General features: G+C 35.4%; 8 protein-coding genes across 8 annotated transcripts; 5 read left to right on the top strand and 3 right to left on the bottom strand.

Annotated features, from left to right (window-relative positions):
* Positions 1 to 1,393: 1,393 nt before the first annotated feature.
* WICANDRAFT_84660 (uncharacterized protein) lies at positions 1,394 to 1,555 on the top strand (the record flags this gene model as incomplete). Its single annotated transcript, XM_019185752.1, has 1 exon — positions 1,394 to 1,555. One exon carries the CDS (start codon positions 1,394 to 1,396, stop codon positions 1,553 to 1,555), a length of 162 nt encoding a protein of 53 aa, XP_019038197.1.
* Positions 1,556 to 2,800: 1,245 nt separating this feature from the next.
* Positions 2,801 to 4,658, top strand: WICANDRAFT_93707 (uncharacterized protein). Its single transcript, XM_019186428.1, has one exon. It carries the CDS (start codon positions 3,002 to 3,004, stop codon positions 4,481 to 4,483), a length of 1,482 nt encoding a protein of 493 aa, XP_019038196.1. The 5' UTR covers positions 2,801 to 3,001; the 3' UTR covers positions 4,484 to 4,658.
* Positions 4,659 to 6,124: 1,466 nt separating this feature from the next.
* On the top strand, positions 6,125 to 7,636 carry WICANDRAFT_79528 (uncharacterized protein; the record flags this gene model as incomplete). The annotated part of the gene is made up of 1 exon (XM_019184908.1): positions 6,125 to 7,636. The coding sequence occupies one exon, from the start codon at positions 6,125 to 6,127 to the stop codon at positions 7,634 to 7,636; it is 1,512 nt and encodes a 503-aa protein (XP_019038195.1).
* A 74-nt stretch (positions 7,637 to 7,710) lies between these two features.
* Positions 7,711 to 8,046, bottom strand: WICANDRAFT_63490 (uncharacterized protein; the record flags this gene model as incomplete). Its single annotated transcript, XM_019183559.1, has 1 exon — positions 7,711 to 8,046. One exon carries the CDS (start codon positions 8,044 to 8,046, stop codon positions 7,711 to 7,713), a length of 336 nt encoding a protein of 111 aa, XP_019038194.1.
* A 1,080-nt stretch (positions 8,047 to 9,126) lies between these two features.
* On the bottom strand, positions 9,127 to 10,770 carry WICANDRAFT_17048 (uncharacterized protein; the record flags this gene model as incomplete). Its single annotated transcript, XM_019180723.2, has 2 exons — positions 9,127 to 10,388; positions 10,485 to 10,770. Coding segments are annotated over 2 exons (1,548 nt in total), but the record flags the coding sequence as incomplete, so codon positions are not given.
* Positions 10,771 to 12,579: 1,809 nt separating this feature from the next.
* Positions 12,580 to 13,029, top strand: WICANDRAFT_33232 (N-acetyltransferase family protein; the record flags this gene model as incomplete). Its single annotated transcript, XM_019182047.1, has 1 exon — positions 12,580 to 13,029. One exon carries the CDS (start codon positions 12,580 to 12,582, stop codon positions 13,027 to 13,029), a length of 450 nt encoding a protein of 149 aa, XP_019038192.1.
* Positions 13,030 to 13,183: 154 nt separating this feature from the next.
* On the top strand, positions 13,184 to 13,642 carry WICANDRAFT_84656 (GNAT family N-acetyltransferase; the record flags this gene model as incomplete). Its single annotated transcript, XM_019185751.1, has 1 exon — positions 13,184 to 13,642. The coding sequence occupies one exon, from the start codon at positions 13,184 to 13,186 to the stop codon at positions 13,640 to 13,642; it is 459 nt and encodes a 152-aa protein (XP_019038191.1).
* Positions 13,643 to 17,191: 3,549 nt separating this feature from the next.
* On the bottom strand, positions 17,192 to 17,950 carry PRE1 (proteasome core particle subunit beta 4; the record flags this gene model as incomplete). The annotated part of the gene is made up of 4 exons (XM_019183558.1): positions 17,192 to 17,236; positions 17,295 to 17,549; positions 17,608 to 17,732; positions 17,791 to 17,950. The coding sequence occupies 4 exons, from the start codon at positions 17,948 to 17,950 to the stop codon at positions 17,192 to 17,194; spliced, it is 585 nt and encodes a 194-aa protein (XP_019038190.1).
* Positions 17,951 to 18,065: the final 115 nt, after the last annotated feature.

The following is an 18,065-nucleotide window of genomic DNA, read 5'->3' as shown; positions in this document are numbered from 1 at the left end:
ACTAATCCCAAAACAGTTCAACTCTCAGAAGAGGAGAAGATAAACTTCAAAACTAGGAGGGATCTTTTCTATTTAAGGCCCACTTTATGCCCCTCGAGCAGATCTGGTTTGTGTCAAAATCAAATTAAAGATCCAAAAGGTATACAGACAATCATGAAGATTGAAAACCCTAACCTTCAACTCCCATACACAACTTTCTGTTCAACCAATATTTGTCTTCTCCCAGCCAACGTCCACAAAAACAATCGCAAAGCTGTGTGAAATTTGTGACGGTCCAAGCTCGGGCCAAAAGAAAAAATATCGGGCCCACCCAAAAATTGATTGACCACAACCAACGAAGCTTGAATGGGAATTGAGGAATACATATGAAGGCCAAAAGACAAACCACAATACAAGATTGAGTTTGCTTCTTTCAGGAGAAGGAAAAGATTCAAATAGTCCATTTCTTATTCTAATTATCCAAGGCCTATACCAAGTGAATTGATTTTGTGAGTACTAAATTACTAACCGTTTTCCAAAGTTTATCTTGAACGTTTGAAATCAAAAAAGGGACAGCTACAAATGAAGATCCAGTTGCCCATATCTACACCAACCAACCAGAGACGTTATCCCTTTTGTCAATCGTTGTTCCTCAGTTTCAAAGATTATGCATTTGGTGGGACATTTATTCGTGATGCACAGAGTGAAGGATGACCAAGTTTAGGAAATTTCAGAGTGAAGAATTGCAATTTTGCACAATCCTGGTCCCGTTTCGTATGTTTTGGGTTTTTTTTGGGCGGTTTTGCCATAATTTTTTTTTCAGTCCACGGATTTTGCAACAGAGAAACTCGGACAGATCATGCACTGGTATCAACAGAGGGACAGAAGATGGATATGGGTTGGATGGGTATGCTAGATTGATGATTTCAACAACAATCAGAAAGATGTGGTTCTTCTAGTGGTTTTAGACGAAACTTGTTAAGTATCAAAGCATCAAAGCTGTTATTTACACCCAAGTTCTTAGACTTTGAACCAATTTCCAGACGTTTAAACTAAAGTTGTTCACTGTACAAATTTGGACTTTTACATTTGACAATTGAGATTTCAAATTAGGTGAAGAAAACTGTGGTCATCAAATACGCTAGCACACTATCCTATGAAAAATAGGCTGGAATGAATAACCGAAAGGAAAGTTTCTTCTTCGCTGTTAAGTGACTTTTTCTTAACACCTTGAACTCCATTTATGGAAGAGATCTAAAGAAGTATAGAGGACTATACCTTCTAGTTCAACAAACTTTCATGATTGATTCTTCAATAAGGATTTGTGAGTACAACAGACTTTTATTGTTCAAGAACTTTTTTTTTCACTTCAAAGTTTTCTCTCTTCAAAGTGTTTTCAAAGTTTTTCCATCAGATGGCATTCCACGTTACCGGTTTTGGGACATCTGCAATTTTTTTTCGCCACTGTCGAGAAAATAGACAAAAACCTGCTGGCAGACGCTGGAAGGAAGTCTGCCTAAAATTGAACAGAGAACTGGTAGAAACACGCACAGAACTTTTGGCCTGGGAAATTTAGGGCTTAAATAACTCCATTTGTAGGAACGAATTTAATACAAGTTTTTCAATGCTTTCAAAACACAAATTTTATAGAAACAAATGTAGCTAAAAACTACATCATTCAAGGACTAATTACTAGAATTTCGTTCTGCTCTAATTTTTACGAGATTATGATAAGGATTCAGTGATGATGAGGCTGTTGAATCTTCGAGACACTAATTTTTGTGTCAATTATCACACCGACGTCGCGAAAGTGTATTGTGAATGTAACGTACAACGTAGTTCAAAGTTCCCCATGTTTCATGAGCTCCTAAACAAGGCTGGATCTTTCAAAAAGATAGCAGTTGCTCAAGTTAATCAATAAGAGTGCTACATCTATAAGGATTACAGTTTCATGATGGTTGGGTGCTTCTACTAGGTGTCTTTAGACGTTGAAATTGAAATGCTGAATGTGCTGAGTATACTTGACAACTCGATGGATTGCTGTAAACTATCAGAACGTGGAAAGTTTGAGCCAATCCCCTCCTAATCCTTATAGTAGCTTTCAGATGAATGTTCAACAGAGAGAGCATCAATTGGTATAGTTTCAAGCTGTCAGGGTGAGAACGAAAATTTATCTATTCCATCAGTAGAGCTAAGTGTACAACTCAACATTATGAAACTTCTGGATGATTCAGTGTCTGGAGATTTGAGAACAGAAACGAAAACTCGTGGGACAAGGGGCAAAGTTTGACACCTTTAAATTTTCAGCTAGATGATCAATTTGATCCAAAATAACTTCTTGTGTAGGTTTGTTTTGTGCCAAAACTTGTTGAAAAAACAGGTGCAAAATAATTGATCCCGGGAAAGGAGGAGTGCGAGTGCGCTTATCACTGATCGTATAGATAAGTTCTTTTAAGGGTTGTGGCTACGTCGATAGAACATTGGAATAAAGAGCATTAAATGGTAAGAAAACAGCTGTTCCAATCATACATTGAAATGTAGTAGCTAAGTTATCTATGACTAGTATCCACTATCGTTTACTTGTCCGTTTTGGTAGTTTCTTTCGCATTCTCTGACGCTTTTTAATTCCGAATTTCCTGCCAAAGTTGCCTTTTCGGGACAAACGATAGCGCACTCGTTTCTTTTTGTCCAGGACATTTTTTCTATCTGCCTGTTGAAGCTTCTCTCGAGACGTTTAGCTCTTGATGAGCTCTTGAAGAAAATTTCCAATATTCCATATAAATGATTCATATTCCCAAATTCACGTAGTCGACGTTTGATAGATAACTTGAACTTATTTGAATCCCACCTCTAGTTCACCACACTGAAAAGGGAGAACTTATTCTAGTTGAGAAGAAGACTTATTGAGACAAAGAAGCTCAGTCTTGTACAGATTTGTCCATAAAAAAGTCCCCTCCATCAACGTTTTAACTGCTATCAGCTATACACTATCTATTTATTTAAACACTATATTATTATTATTATGTCCTGGACAGATTATAACCAATATCAATTTAATCAATCCATAAATACAGGCTCTACAACTCCATTATCATCTATTTCTTCAGTTCAATATCAGAATCAAAAGAATAATAATTTGGTGCAAGAGTTGAATTCAAAGCTAATCAACTCTTCAGCCTTGAATAATATTAATACTAGCTCAACGGTCTCATCTGTCTCATCAGACTCATTAAATGAACAGCAACAACAACTATTGAATAACAATAATAACAACAACAACATGGGTACTCAAATTGACCATTATTTTGCCAATGAGAACCCAACTCAAGTCTCTAGCTCTAATTTTTGGAATATTCAGCCTAATAATAACGGCTCATCAAATTTCAACGATCAACAATTTCACAAGACATTGTCAAAAGAGGACCAATTTAAGAACAACACCATCGAAGAGGCAAATTTCCTACAAAATCAAATCAACTTATCCTTAAACCATGATCTTTGGACAAACACAAACTACCAAACATCACAACAACAGAACAACAACAACCACTCACTCAACCAGTTCTCAAACGGTTCGAGCTTAAACCACTCAAGTAGCGATCAAAGCCTATTTGACCTCATGAAATACGGCCAACAAAGCTACTCTCCAAATAATGATAATAACAACATCAATAGTATCAATCAGATGATTCAAAACAATAACAACCCTACCAGCATGAATAACACCCAATTCAACAATAATTCCAATAACGGTAATGTTTATACTGCTTCAACTACCCCTGTGCCATCAACTCCATTATCAAATACCTCTCCTGAACAAATGGGTGTATTTCAAGGTCAAGCTCAACTTCAACAACTATTACAAATGCAACAACAGCAGCAACAACAACAGCCAATTCAACAAGAATTACCTTTGAATAACACCATGAACAATACCCAAAATATGATTCAAAATTATCAACAACAACAATTATATTTGGAACAATTACAACAACAAAATCAACAATTGTTGCAAAACCCTTTATTCATTCAACAACAAGCTCAATTAGTTTCACAACAATTACAACAATTACAAATTCAACTTCAATTACAAAAACAGCAATTGGAATCAAATAATTTACATTTATTAAATTTACAAAATGGTTCCACTACTACTGATTTAAAATTACCATTAACTGAAGAGAATTTGATCAAATTACAACAATCTCCAAAAGAACAACAACAACAGCAACAACAATCCACAATAGCACCATCAACAAATTCTTCAGGAAATGATGATAATAAATCAAATGTTAATACAGAATTATACAAGACAGAATTATGCTCAACTTTTAATAAAACTGGTTCATGTCCTTATGGTAATAAATGTCAATTTGCTCATGGTGGTAATGAATTGAAGATTGTTAATCGTGGTTCAAAATATAGATCAAAACCTTGTGCTAATTGGACTAAGACTGGTGCTTGTAGATATGGGAATAGATGTTGTTTTAAGCATGGGAATTGATCAATTGGGGGGAGTTCAATTTATTATTATTTGTCATTATTTGTTTTATTATTGTTCTGTCATAGAAGGTTTTCAATTATTGTTGGTTTGTTAGTTAATATTGTCAAGTGTTAATGATGTTTATTATTTGTTATTGTGAATCAATTGGTATTTTATTATTATGATTATGATAATGTCCTGCTTTTTTATTTATATCTAATTATTATTTTTTATTTTATTTATTTTATTAACGTCTCATGACTATTTATATATAAATATTCCATCTATTATAAAGAATTTGTGTAGCACGATTGTTACTACGGCTGATTGATGTTCGCGCTATTATAGCTGTGACACAAAATCATTATGCGCTTCAGCTTTTCAAGAACTATTACTACCCTCCTACAAACCTGAGCTTTTTTTCGTTTTTCGTAGGATTTCTTTTGGTCCGGCATGTGCATAAAAAAAATCCTACTCGCATGAAAAATGGCGAAAAGCGCGGCTGACACATGTGCAAAAAATCCTAAAAGTCTTGGCAGGGACGCCCAAAACGACTGACTTTTGACACTCATATCCCAAAAAAACATACAGATTTTGAACCCAGTTTAAAGGACGATATATAGTACTTCAACTATTCAAAAAAGCTACAAACTTCGCCATAAGGTACTTTTGCATAAGAATCATATAACTATGTAATCATTTTGAACAAAACAAGAGGTATAAAGCTCTATTTTGGCGTTTTAAAAAGGGGTGTTGAATTTGAGACATTTTTCGGAATTTTCGCGAATATCTCCACAAAACGCATTCGCGATATTATTTCCTTTGTTTACTTTTCTGATTCAATTCTTTGTTTACACTACAAGGAACTTGAAATAGCTCTTTACATTCATCAATCATCGCGGAAAGAAGCACCATGGCCGGGGTAAATGAAGAAGCAGATGCTGGTGGACAATTTGATACCATTATTGAGAAAGTTTTTGCAGCTCAGAGGTAGTTTGAAATGGCTTTGTTCATTAAGTTCATTTGGTCTTTTGGAAGGACTAAGCACGTTTCCAGTCCAGTAAAAGGGTGGTTGCCTGTTCTCTGCTGGCGCTTGTGAGTCTTGGTAAATATCACTGGGATCGAAGTGTTCTTGATTCATTGGAGCGTTGATAAAGGTCTTCTACAAGGTGGTAGCTTCAATCCAAGTAGCTCCCGTACGTGTTTGTCAACAAATCTGTGGAGTGACAATTTGTCTGACAGTTAGGTTCGTCCTGTCGTTCCTAAAAAGGAAATTCATAGGATTTCCTCACACTATGCGTTTAGCCAGGCCAACACGCTTTGCGCCGTTATGCAATATTCAAAAAAAACTCGGGTTTGTAGGAGGGTATACGATTTAGATTAATCTTGTGATATTAAAAGAATGGTTGGAAGAGAGCTAACATTTTGGACTTAACAGTGAACACTCACAATCCAACCATTTCAAAGCTATTCCCAACACTTTAATCATGGCCTTTCTAAAGTTGTTGAAATGAGACCGCTTTTCACCGTTTTGGGTCTGCCTGATCTGTTCAACTGTGGCTCTTTTGCGGATATGAGCAATCTCTCAAACTTTTTATAAAAGAGAAGAACGGTACAGGAAATTAGTGAACAATGGGAGAATGATAATAATTTTGGTTAAGAATGGCTGATTCAAAACCATCAAAGATAGAAGAACACCAAGTTCTCGAGCTTAGCGATGCTGTTGAGAAATCAAAAGATTTCGACATCCCTGAAGATCTTGCCAATGAATTGACACAACAAGATTATGAGTTCTTACAGATTGAACAAATCCCCCAAAGATGGTATCAATGCTTTGCCAAATCAGATTCCAAGGCTGAAAAAAAGCTCATTATTAAATTGGATCTTTTGATACTGATTTATCTCTTCTTATCATCATTTGTTAAAACTTTGGACTCTTCAGCGGTTAGTTATGCTTATGTTTCTGGTATGAAGGAAGATTTGAAAATGTTTGGTAACCAATTGACGTATCAAAACTCATGCTATATGGCTGGATTTATCGTTGGTCAAATTCCCTTAACTATGTTGGCTACTAAATTCCCAATTCATTTGTATTTACCAATAATGGATTCAATTTGGGCTGTTTTCACTTTTGTCATTTTTAAGATAACAAATTATCACCAATTATATGCCCTAAGGTTTGTTATTGGATTGTTGGGCTCTTTTTTCTTCCCAACTGCTAATTATATCTTGGGTTCTTGGTATACTAAAAATGAATTGGCTAAAAGATCTGCCTTATTCTTTTGTGCTTCACAAGTTGGTGGTATGTCTGCTGGTTATATACAAGCTTCTGCGTATAAACATCTGAATGGACTACATGGGTTAAAAGGTTGGCAATGGCTTTATGTGCTGGCTTTCATTATAACAATTCCAATTTCCTTGTATGGGATCTTTACATTACCTGGATTACCAGAGAATTGTCATTCAAATTTATTAACCAAAGAGGAATTGAAACTAGCTAGATTAAGAATGATTAGAGAAGGTAGAAGTTCAAAAGATAGTTTCAATGTACAAACCATAACTAATATTTTGAAAGGTTGGAGATTTTGGGTTCTTGTTATATTTGCCATTTTTTTCAGTCAAGCTGACGGTATTAGTTCAAATAGTGGATTACCATTATGGCTAAAAGCTAAGAATTATTCAGTTTATCAAGTGAATACAATCACAACTGTCATTCCAGCAATTACAATATTCTTTTCATTATTGAATGGGATTATTGTGGATAGTTGGAAAGATTCTCATCCTTATATTATTGCCTATGTTGCTGTGTTAAATCTTGTATCAGGTATTTTACTGACAGTTTGGGATATAAGTAAAGGTGGTATAATGTTTGCATTTTTCTTATCAGGTACTGCAAATAGTATAGCAGCAGTGCTATATTCTTGGGCAAATATTATTTGTTCAGAAAATTCCCAAGAAAGGGCTTTAACATTAAGTACTATGAATACTTTGGGTAACACTTTTAGTGTCTGGGTCCCATTGTTTGTTTGGAAAACTGTTGATGCACCAAGGTATTTGAAAGGTTATGCTTACAATATCGGTCTTGATTCAATGATGTTGGTCTTGTTGGTTCCTTTGACTTACCTTTATAGAAGAAGTCAAAAGCAAAAAGAATTAGAGTTAGAGTCGGAGTAACTTTGCTACAGCTGACATAAATATGCAATATACCTTTTAGTTTTCCCTATTATCATGTCCATAGAAGCATTAATTCATGAAAGCTTTTCTTTTTCTTGCAAGCTCCTGATAAGTGTTCTATAATTATTTCTAATCTTGATGCTTTGACAAAATCTTGATGATTTAGTGAAGCTCAAATCTTTGTAAATTCTCCCATAATCTTTTGTGTAGTTCATTCTTCTATCTTCATCATAAAATAATGGATTATCATAATTTATCAGTGTTGGAGCCGGTCTATATGTTTTGTACAAATGTTGTGAAGTGACTTGACTCAGACTTTTACAAGTCAGTGTCAGACTTAGTGTACTGGATTTGTCACAAAATCTTAATAGTTCACTTGATATGAGTTCATTTGGTAGTTTGTCTAGCATGTTTTCTTTGAACCAGATATATGAGACACTCGACAAATATAAAGGAAGAGCATCTTGCAAACTATTTATATGACTCTAACTTTTGAAAAAACACAATAGCATAAAGGTGCCTCGAGGATAATATTCGATTCTCGGGTGTTTAGTTCAAAATTTTTCATCGTTCGGAGCAGTTTAGATCGATCTGATAACTTTGATACACCTAGACACCGTACGCCAAACTCTAGACCTGCGAGCCCAAAGTAAAGCATTGACAACCTTAGAAACACTGAATTGGAAGACCTTTTGCCTTTTGCTGTTGAGGTAACTGGGAAATGATCACGGCTCTCGTGAATAATGAGCCTGATTCCTCAACTATTTGTCCCACATACGCCTGTCACCATTTCCCATAGCTGTGCCAGAACGACCGTCTTTAACAACCAAAACAAGCGTTTACTAGTTAGGATCTTGTGAAGATTTCTAGATATGCATCTTAATATTCTATGAAATACTATAAAACTTCTTTCTTAGATGATTCAATAACCTTTGTGAGTGTTTAATGAGCCCAACACCTTCACAAAACATCACCGCACACCGTCAAAAACAGAACCACACACCAGGTGCGCTCGGTGCGCGACACCGACTAGAATTAGGAAATTTGCAAGTTTTTTTTAGGCTATTAAGAAAACTAGTCTAATTTTATGAAAAGACTTCAAGCCAATAGTTCAGAGCTCAAACAATATGCATAAGCTATAATTGGATATATAGAGCATTTAACTTGGTGCTTTCTTAGCAATTGAAGTTGGTAAGATTACTAATAACACTTGAAAATGATTAGTCAGCTTATCTAATCGTGGGTCAATTTTCTTTCCCACACCGCAATTTGTTCAGCAGATATCATGGATTTCCGGCTGCATCCAATTTTCCAACAGTTTCTGTATATTATTGAAAATATTCTTACAAAATTAATATCATTGAGATCAGTAGTTATTAGTGTATTAGTTATTAATTATTAGTTATTAGTTTCATTCATTATTAGTGACCGATGATGATGTATATATCCTGAGGTACAAATTCTTCAAGAGTTTTGCTTCATTATTTTGATTAATGAGCCAGATTATAAAATGCTGTCTTATTGCCTTTCCACCCATGGGTAACCAAATAAGAGTTTTGTTCTTCCTCAGTGAAATTGCTCCATTTGTTAACTTTCATTCTGTTTCTAACAACATAGTAAACTTTGGTCAAAATTAAGACGACAGTTGTAATAATCATAATAATGAAAAGGTTTAAACTGCCTTTTTTCAAAGTTGGTAGATATTTTGTATGATAAATACAACTTGAAATCATATAACCAGCATCAATGAACATCATGAACATTGCAGCTGATATTGCCCTTTTACCATTTGAACCAGAATTTCTTGAAACCCAACTTTGTAAAATTGCGATAATATTTGGTGCAGCTAACGCTAAAGAAACAACTAATGCCGAGCCCCATTCATCATAAAGAGTTTTCCTCCACCAAGTCATAACACCTAGTAAAGGTAATTGCCATAGTGGGAAGATCAATGAAACAAGTGTACGTTCATTCAAATTTTCAGAAATTTTTGTGATTGAAACCAAAAATGCCATGTATAAAATCCTCCAAGGCATTCTAAACGAGAACCTGGCTATTGACTGACGAATTGTCATGAATTGTCTTATGCAAAGTAGTAAATATGTTTCATAAGTGTCAAATGGGATGAATGCAATTAATGCAATAAAGTAAATTGGATATAAGTCAAAATCGAAGATAGATTTGATAATCTCCATTAGTGAAACAGCTTTATGACGACTTGATAAACCTTTTGAAGGATCGTCTCTTAACACACTATTGACTTGAATTTCCTTCTCATGCTCAGTTAAGATTTCACGTTGCCATTTTTTCTTTTCAGTTAAAGATGGTGGTAAGAAAAATGCAATAATAATAGCACCAAGTAATGGAACAAGACCCTCTGCAACAAATAGTAACTGCCAGCCATCAATAGCAGTAGGTTTTGGTGAATATTCGACTCTGTCAGTTGCATATGCTAGATAGCCAGAAAATATATCAGCAACTGTTTTAACTATCCAAAGACACGCCAATCTCATAGCTAATTGATCTGAAGTATAGAAATATGACAAGTATAAGACGCAGCTTGGAATGAAACCAGCACCAACACCACCCATAGCAGCTCTAATACCAATAGCAGTTGCAGTTTCATTAATCAAACTTGAGAGACCACCTAAAGCACAATAAATACATAAGATAATAGGTAACCAAATATGAGGACCAATCTTCTTAGCAACCAAGACTGATGGAATAGCCAATATTATTTGACATGCCCGCTCTGCATACATGACTCTTTGGGCATCAGTTTGAACAGTTAATGCAGCACCATATGAAGTATCACCACTGTTATATCTGACGATATCTTCATCATCACCATAATCAAAAGAATCACCATTCATTGAATATCTTGAACTTTGCATATCAACATCATATGCCATTCCGCCTCTGAGGGCATCACCAAAACTTGCCTTATTGATATGGAATCCAAAAAACATTAAAGAAACCATCAACATAACAGTCAGGTTCAATTTTGTTAAAAGTTTGTTTTCTTCCTTCTTTGTCCATGTAAGCTCTGGATTATAATGAGCAATATTTTCATATTTAGCCTTTGAGAAAGAGTCAAACCACCATTCTGATGTTGTTGGATCTAGAAATGGGTTAACTGGCTTGTTTCTGTTGTTGTTGAAGTTGGAATTGTTAGTTTCCAATTTTGAGATTTTGAGGTCTTCTTGAGAATCGCGACGTTTAAATCTGTTAAAGAACTTCATTGTGATGATAACTTGTACAGTAGAAAAAAGTTATGTTCGATGAGGAGTCTGGGGTATTACAGTGTAGTTATATATTCTTTCGATCGAAACTTCTTCAGCAATGTGTTTACGTTGTTTCTGACGTTTTCGTAAGTACAACTTAATGATCTTGAGATTGGCTACTCTTGGCCACTATTATTAGGATTTCAACAGCAATAAAAAGGGCTAAGTATGGCGTGTAAAGATATATGTGACACAACTGACCCCTTTTTTAAGATCTTCCAATATGCAGGGTCCGTGTAATTGTCATTTAATATGATTACATGTACTGCCAGGTTTTTGATAATCTATGTGGTTTTTCATTGAGCTTCTCCATGATTGGTTCTGTTGAATATTGAGGTACAGCCAGTTTACAACAATGATAGACATCAATAGGAGAATATGGTTTTTTGGATCTGCTAATTAGAGGTTTTTTACACTGGCAAAATCCTTAGCTAGCTTCTTGCATAAGAAAGAAGTTTTTTTTTTGTTTTACACAAGAAATATCCTAAATGGTTCCTAGTAGCTCAGTATAGCGTCATTTTGCAAATCCAATCGTTGTTGCCATATCAACGATTCAACGATTTGGCTGTGTCGAGTGAAAATGGCGTAGCGATTTACCAAGATCGTACCTAAGCATGCTTAAAAGTCTTTTTGCTTAGCTAGGATACATATAACTATTCTCCTTAACTCGATTGCATCAACTTGCGCAGATTTTCATCGCGGTTACCCAAAAGGTTAAGCATTTTGCTTGTGTAAAAAACCTCTATTACGTTAATAGTAGACACAGTCTTGAAATTTCAACAGCCTCTAGTTCAAAATTGCCATATAGCACCTATGTCTTTAGTTAGCTACTTTGCCCATGACCTCCACGCCAACTTAGCAATATGCAGAGCTGGTAACTGGTAACTGGTAAGTAGCCATCAAATATCGTTATCCACTGGTATCTCATAACTTATTTTGCCATGCCCTTGATCACGCAAGTGTAGCTGCACCGTCAGTTATGATTCTCGTATTCAATAGTTCTATTTCTGAAAGTACAACACATATTTCTAGACTTCCTAATAGGGAAACAAAAAAGTTGTAGAATAGTCGGCTAAATGAAATTCAATTCAATTTAGGGGTTAAAGCTCAAAGCTCCATTTCTAGTATCTAGTATAGGCAGGCTCAGCATGTACCATAGAAAAGACACATTAGCCCTTGTACCAGCCGTACATGTTTTCTTCATCATGCGTTTCACGAGAAATTCACAAAATTACTTGCCCAGTGCTGAGCCCTGAGATGTAAAATCAAAATATTCCATCAACATTGACTTTCACTCGAAATTCAGAACCTTCCTATGTTCAACCTGATTCAAAGTCAAAGTCAAAAGAATCCAAATGGCACAGAGATACAATATCCAAAGTCAAATCTGGTAGTTAAAACTTAATACCACACAAAGGAGCCCGAAGTCCGCAACGGTTATTATTATTTAACAGCTATCTCATAGCACCCAGCGCAACAGAACCAAAAGGGCTACCTGACAGTATACACTTTCCTATTTCAATAAGCTTATTAGTGACTCACTAAAACAACATTCATCATTTGGTTGTCATATAAAAACGAACTTTTGTCTGATAAAGAATCGTTTGATTTCATCTTTGATTCGTACGTTTTTCATCAAGAACCACAACATAAAGGAAAATGCCTGTCACAATCCGCCCAGTTGAGGAATCAGATCATGATGAATGGTTCAGATTATGGAGATTATACCAAGTTTTTTATAAAGTGTCATTGTCCGATGAAATAGGTGAAGCAACTTTTAAGAGAATCTTAGATCCTTCAGTAAAGATGTGGGCCGCGTTAGCTATCAATATTGACACAGATAAGCCTATTGGACTAGTTAATTACTTTAGTCATATTCAAACCTGGAATACAAAGGACAAGATATTGCTCAATGACTTATATGTTGATGAAAATGCCAGAGTTAAAGGGGTTGGTAGACAATTGATTGAATACGTTTACAGAGAAGCTGATAAATTGGGTACACCTGAGGTTTACTGGAACACAGATATGGATAATCATAGAGCACAATTATTATATACTAAAGTTGGTGTCAAGACCGGTAAAGTCTCTTACAAAAGACCTTTATAGTGGGTTAATATGATTGTATCGACGATTTTGTTGTAGAGGATTTTCATTGATTTAATTTGTCATCTCCACCTTTGGTATACAAAGCAAAGAATTAGCCCTTTTGAGGTCTCAGAGTATCCTTTTCACTCCTGGCAAGTGATTCAACTTATTAATAATGTGTGCTACTATACGCTCCGTCAATGATTCGGACTTTGATGAATGGTATCGTCTAAGCAAAACTTTCCTTAAAGCCAATCACAATATTGATCTCAGCAAGGAAGACGCTAAGGAAACTTTTGAGAGGATTCTTGATCCAAAGGTGAAGATTTGGGCATTATTAGCTATAAATCCAGAGACAAATCAATCCATTGGATTCACCAACTACCTGAGTCTTCAACAACCATACAATCCACAAGAACGTATCCTTCTCAATGGTATTTACGTGGACCCTGATGCTCGTTTGAAGGGCACAGGAAGACGTTTAATCGAAGCAGTCTACAAAGCCGCGGACGAGCTTGGTACCCCAGATGTTTATTGGAATACAGATATAGATAATCATGCCGCTCAGCTCTTGTATTGCAAAGTCGGTGTTAAAACTGGTCAATTGTCATACAAACGAGTTTTGGATGGTTAGACTACAAGCAAGAAAATTCAAACCTCATGCATTCTATGCTCTAAATCTTTTTTTCCCAGTATCTAATGACTTACCTTGTGTCAATCTCCATTCATTTTGATCTTTAGCAAATTTGTTAAATAATGGAACAATCTTTTCATTCTTCTTCTTCTTTGTAGTGGTGGCACCGTTGACTTCAAAAAATTCTGGAGATACTTCAACCAACCATTGAGGTTCAATGACAGTAACATGAACTAAGTACTCTTTTGTAGTGTTTAAAATGGAGTTATAAACAACATATTGTGGACTGTTACGTAAAGAACTTGATGGATGAATATAAACTTGAGTTTCTTCAGCAAGTGTTTTATAACCATCTTGTGCATCTCTTTTGGCAATATTCTTGAAAAAACCTGCACATAAAGCTTTTCTAACAGCATTTGTATTAGCACCACAGCTGATTATTGGATATTTGAACCTTTTAAAAATCTGGATCAATTGATTTCTAACATCTTGAGCCTTCTTTAAACTTCTTTCTTGGATGAAATTATCTTGACACCATTGTTTGGAATAATCATTGTTTACCCATGCATTATAAACATTTAGATAAGTCAAATGGTCACCATGAGGATGATGAAATCTAGCTTTCTTTTTATCAGCCAATTCTTGTTGTTGTTTTGGTCTATTGAAAATATTAGGTGTTGATAAAACTGCAAAAATAGTAATCATTTCATCTGAACATTTATAATGAATTGATTCAATAAGTGTTTTGGAAATCGTTGGGTGGGCAGGAATGTTGACCAAATTTCGACCAATAGTAGTAATCCTTGATTGATCATCAACAGCTTTCAAGTAATAAAGTTCATTTAGAGATAACAAAATAGATTCTTTTGGTGGCGGATCCATGAACTCAAAATGTAACAAATCATTGATACCAATAGCTTTCAACATCAAAATCACATTACTTAGGTTTTGTCTTTGGATTTCAGGAATGGTATTTGGCAACATTTCATTTTTAAAAGCCAACTCTGTATATAACCGAAAACATTTCCCTGGTCCAGTTCTACCAGCTCTTCCTGATCTTTGATTTGCTTGTGCTTGAGATATTGGCTTAACAACCAAAGAATCCATACCCAATTTTGGATCATATGCATTGATTTTAGCAAAACCAGGATCAATAACATAATAAATACCATCAATTGTAAGTGATGTTTCTGCAATATTTGTAGCAAGGATAACTTTTCTTGAACCTTTTGGTGTTGGTTCAAAAATTCTGGATTGCATTTCAGAAGGTAATGCAGAATAGACTGGCAATATGATTAATTCAGGAACAGAGGGACCTAATGCTTTCATCCTTTCTCCAAGAACCTGAACTGATATTTCAATCTCTTCTTGACCAGTTAAAAATACCAATATATCACCTTCAGGTTCTGATATATGGATTTGAACAACCGAGTCTAAAGCAGCAGCCAAGTAGTCCAATTCTGGCTCTTTGGTATACAAGATTTCAACAGGAAAAGTTCTACCAGGTATCTCCACAATTGGACAGCCATTGAAATATCTTGAAAATTTGGTAGCATCTAAGGTTGCTGATGTAACAATGATTTTCAAATCTGGTCTTCTTGCAGCAGCTTGTTTTAATAATGCAAACAAAACATCTGTGGAAATAGTTCTTTCATGTGCTTCATCAAGCATAATAACAGAGTAATTTGTCATGTTCGGATCCATCAAAGCTTCACGCTGCAGCATACCATCAGTCATATACTTGATCTTTGTTCTAGGTGAAGAGGTATCGTCAAATCTCACGTTATAACCAACTTCTTGGCCAACACGGCATCCAACTTCTTCGGCAACTCTTTTTGCAACAGATATTGCAGCAACACGACGTGGTTGTGTACACCCGATGATACCACTTTTTGAATAGCCATCCTCATATAAATATTGAGTCAATTGTGTTGTTTTACCAGAACCTGTTTCACCAACTATAACGATAAATTGATTATCTCTGACGGCTTGCATCAAGGTTGATCTCATACGGAAAACAGGTAATGACTCTCTTTGTTCTTTCATACTCATATCAGTTCTCTTACCATATGAAATATTCTTTTCTTTGGGTTTCTGCCAATCTAATGAGCTAGCCTCTTCAAGATCTTGGTCTTTAGCTAGTGGGTCATCAGTACTGGCCTTGGTTTTGGAAGCCTTTTCCTTCATTTTGCGTTCTCTTTCTTCCTTCATCTCTTTAATCTTTTGTTCCCTTCTTTCCCTTGCAAGTGCAGAACCACTCATGGCAGCTCTGTTCAATGAACCCTCAGGAAGTTTCACAACTTTTGCAGGTGTTAATTTTTCAGTTTCAATATTCATACCGGCTAAGAAAGGAGGCACAGAATGTTTTAACTCAACATTGATTTCTTCATCTGGTTCAGCATCCTCATCTTCATCACTATTATCATCTTTTCCTTCTTGATCAAGGTCAGGGTAGTCCTGAGCTGACATTGCACCTGAAGCTATCAGCTGCCTTATTTCCCATCGCTCTGGTGATGTTAATTTTCTTTTGACATTTGCATTTGTTTTAACATGGAGCTCTCTACCTCTGCGCTCCTCTCTTCTGAAATCCTGATATGCTTCACCAGTAGTTTGATCAATATCTTTCATAGACAATCCAATTCTATTTCCGTCATTCCTGAGTACCTTTGCATATACTTCTTGATCTCTTTTCAAGATATCAGATGGATGCTCTAGTCTGGATTGACTTATAGCTGAAATGTGAACCAAGCCATCAACTCTTCCCTTCACTCCATATAGCCTCACAAAGGCACCAAAATTTGTCAAATTCATCACCCTTCCTTTATAAATTTTATCCTGGATTACTTGATCATCCAATGGGCCTCTTTCCCTGAAATCAGGCTTTCTTTCATACCGTGTTGGACTTCTGGACCTTTGTCGTATCGAAGGTATAATCAAATCAGGAGTTTCTTCTTTTTTAAAATCTTTCCACTGACTCAAAAGATGGCTTCCGTCATAATCATCTTCCTTTTTAATGATGTTGTCATCATTTGGTAAGGATAGAACGTTCATAACTTTTGAATCTTCTTCAACTTTGGGTATCACTTTTGTGTCATCCTCTGGCTTGATAGAAGGTACTTGGGAGCCCTTTAATGTATTCAATGACGTGTATATATGATCTATGAAACTTGGTTGAAATTCAGCGCCCATTTCTTCTAGTGAAGATTTGAATTCTTGAAGTGATTTTGATTCACCATGAAGGTTTATGACAAATTCTGCAATCTCTTCTTCATCAACACCAGCATTTTCCAGAATCTCATTTTTGATATCTTGGAGCGATATTTTCTTGGACATTGTAAAAGCGAAGTGGTTTGATTTTGCCTGTATTGAGTAGAAGTATACCTTGTGAAGTGTAGACACATTTTTTTGAACAAGAATTCGCGGATCGCGAATGATTAGTCATCACACACATTAACCTAACACCACAAAGTGAATACATTTACTACAATTCCAATTGAGAAACATAACTTTATAATTAATTTATCGTACAGGGCATCCAAACTTTACATTTTAGATATCAACATCTTTTATACCATCTTTACTGACAACTTTGACCTAAAAATAACACAGTTAGTAAACAGTTTGAAACATTTAAATATGATTTAATACATACGAAAACTCCTTTAAAATCAATTGGCATTCTTGTCTCTAATTCTTTGAGACATTGTTTCAACAAGTCCAAACCTTCTTCTTCTGTGAAATCTGGTCTATAATGACGATCTAATAATGAAAAAGTATAGAAAGCAGCGTAACCATGCGCAGCATATGGCAATTCAACATTTGTTCCTAAGTAGTCTATCCAATTTAATGATGGTTCTTCTTTCTTGTCATCGTAACCAGCGATTAAAACATTAACTTGGTATGGTTTCTAAATGGTATCTGTCAGTACTTGTGATCGTTCACCTTAGTAACCATTTCAAACTTACTCTTGATCTTAAAGATTTTGCCAATTCATTTCTGGTGAAGCTTGCAATTGCCTTAGGACTTAGCTCATAGTTCTCACGGATTCCATATAGTTGTATATTAGCTTGAATGTATTCTGCAAATTGGACTAAACATGAATGTTAGTGTTTTCTTTCGCCATCAAAGTAAGTCAAGTAACGACATACCTGTGTCACCGGATTCACCAGTGTAAGCAATTAAAGAATGCTTGCTTAGAGCTCTTGTTTTGTCATCATTGGCTTGTAAAACTGAAATACCTCTAGTAGCAGCCTTTGAAGTGGCGATAATTACTGAATCTTGAACTTTGATACCTAAGATAATATCCATTGTGTTTAAATTTCTTCGATCCCAATCTTTCTTGACTATTAAATTGAGGTTATGCTGTCTCCAAGATCAATGTTAACAAAGTTTGGTGTTCCAATTGATGTCAATTCTGGTGCTT

Source organism: Wickerhamomyces anomalus (assembly GCF_001661255.1).
Source record: "Wickerhamomyces anomalus NRRL Y-366-8 unplaced genomic scaffold WICANscaffold_4, whole genome shotgun sequence".
NCBI classification, from domain to species: domain Eukaryota; kingdom Fungi; phylum Ascomycota; class Saccharomycetes; order Phaffomycetales; family Wickerhamomycetaceae; genus Hansenula; species Hansenula anomala.
Note: the sequence above shows the minus strand (reverse complement) of the source record. Positions and strands in the feature narration are given on the sequence as shown.

What these genes read in the sequence shown, in the direction of transcription:
- WICANDRAFT_93707 (XM_019186428.1), top strand. Translation starts at nt 3,002, where the DNA reads ATGTCCTGGACAGATTATAACCAATATCAATTTAATCAATCCATAAAT.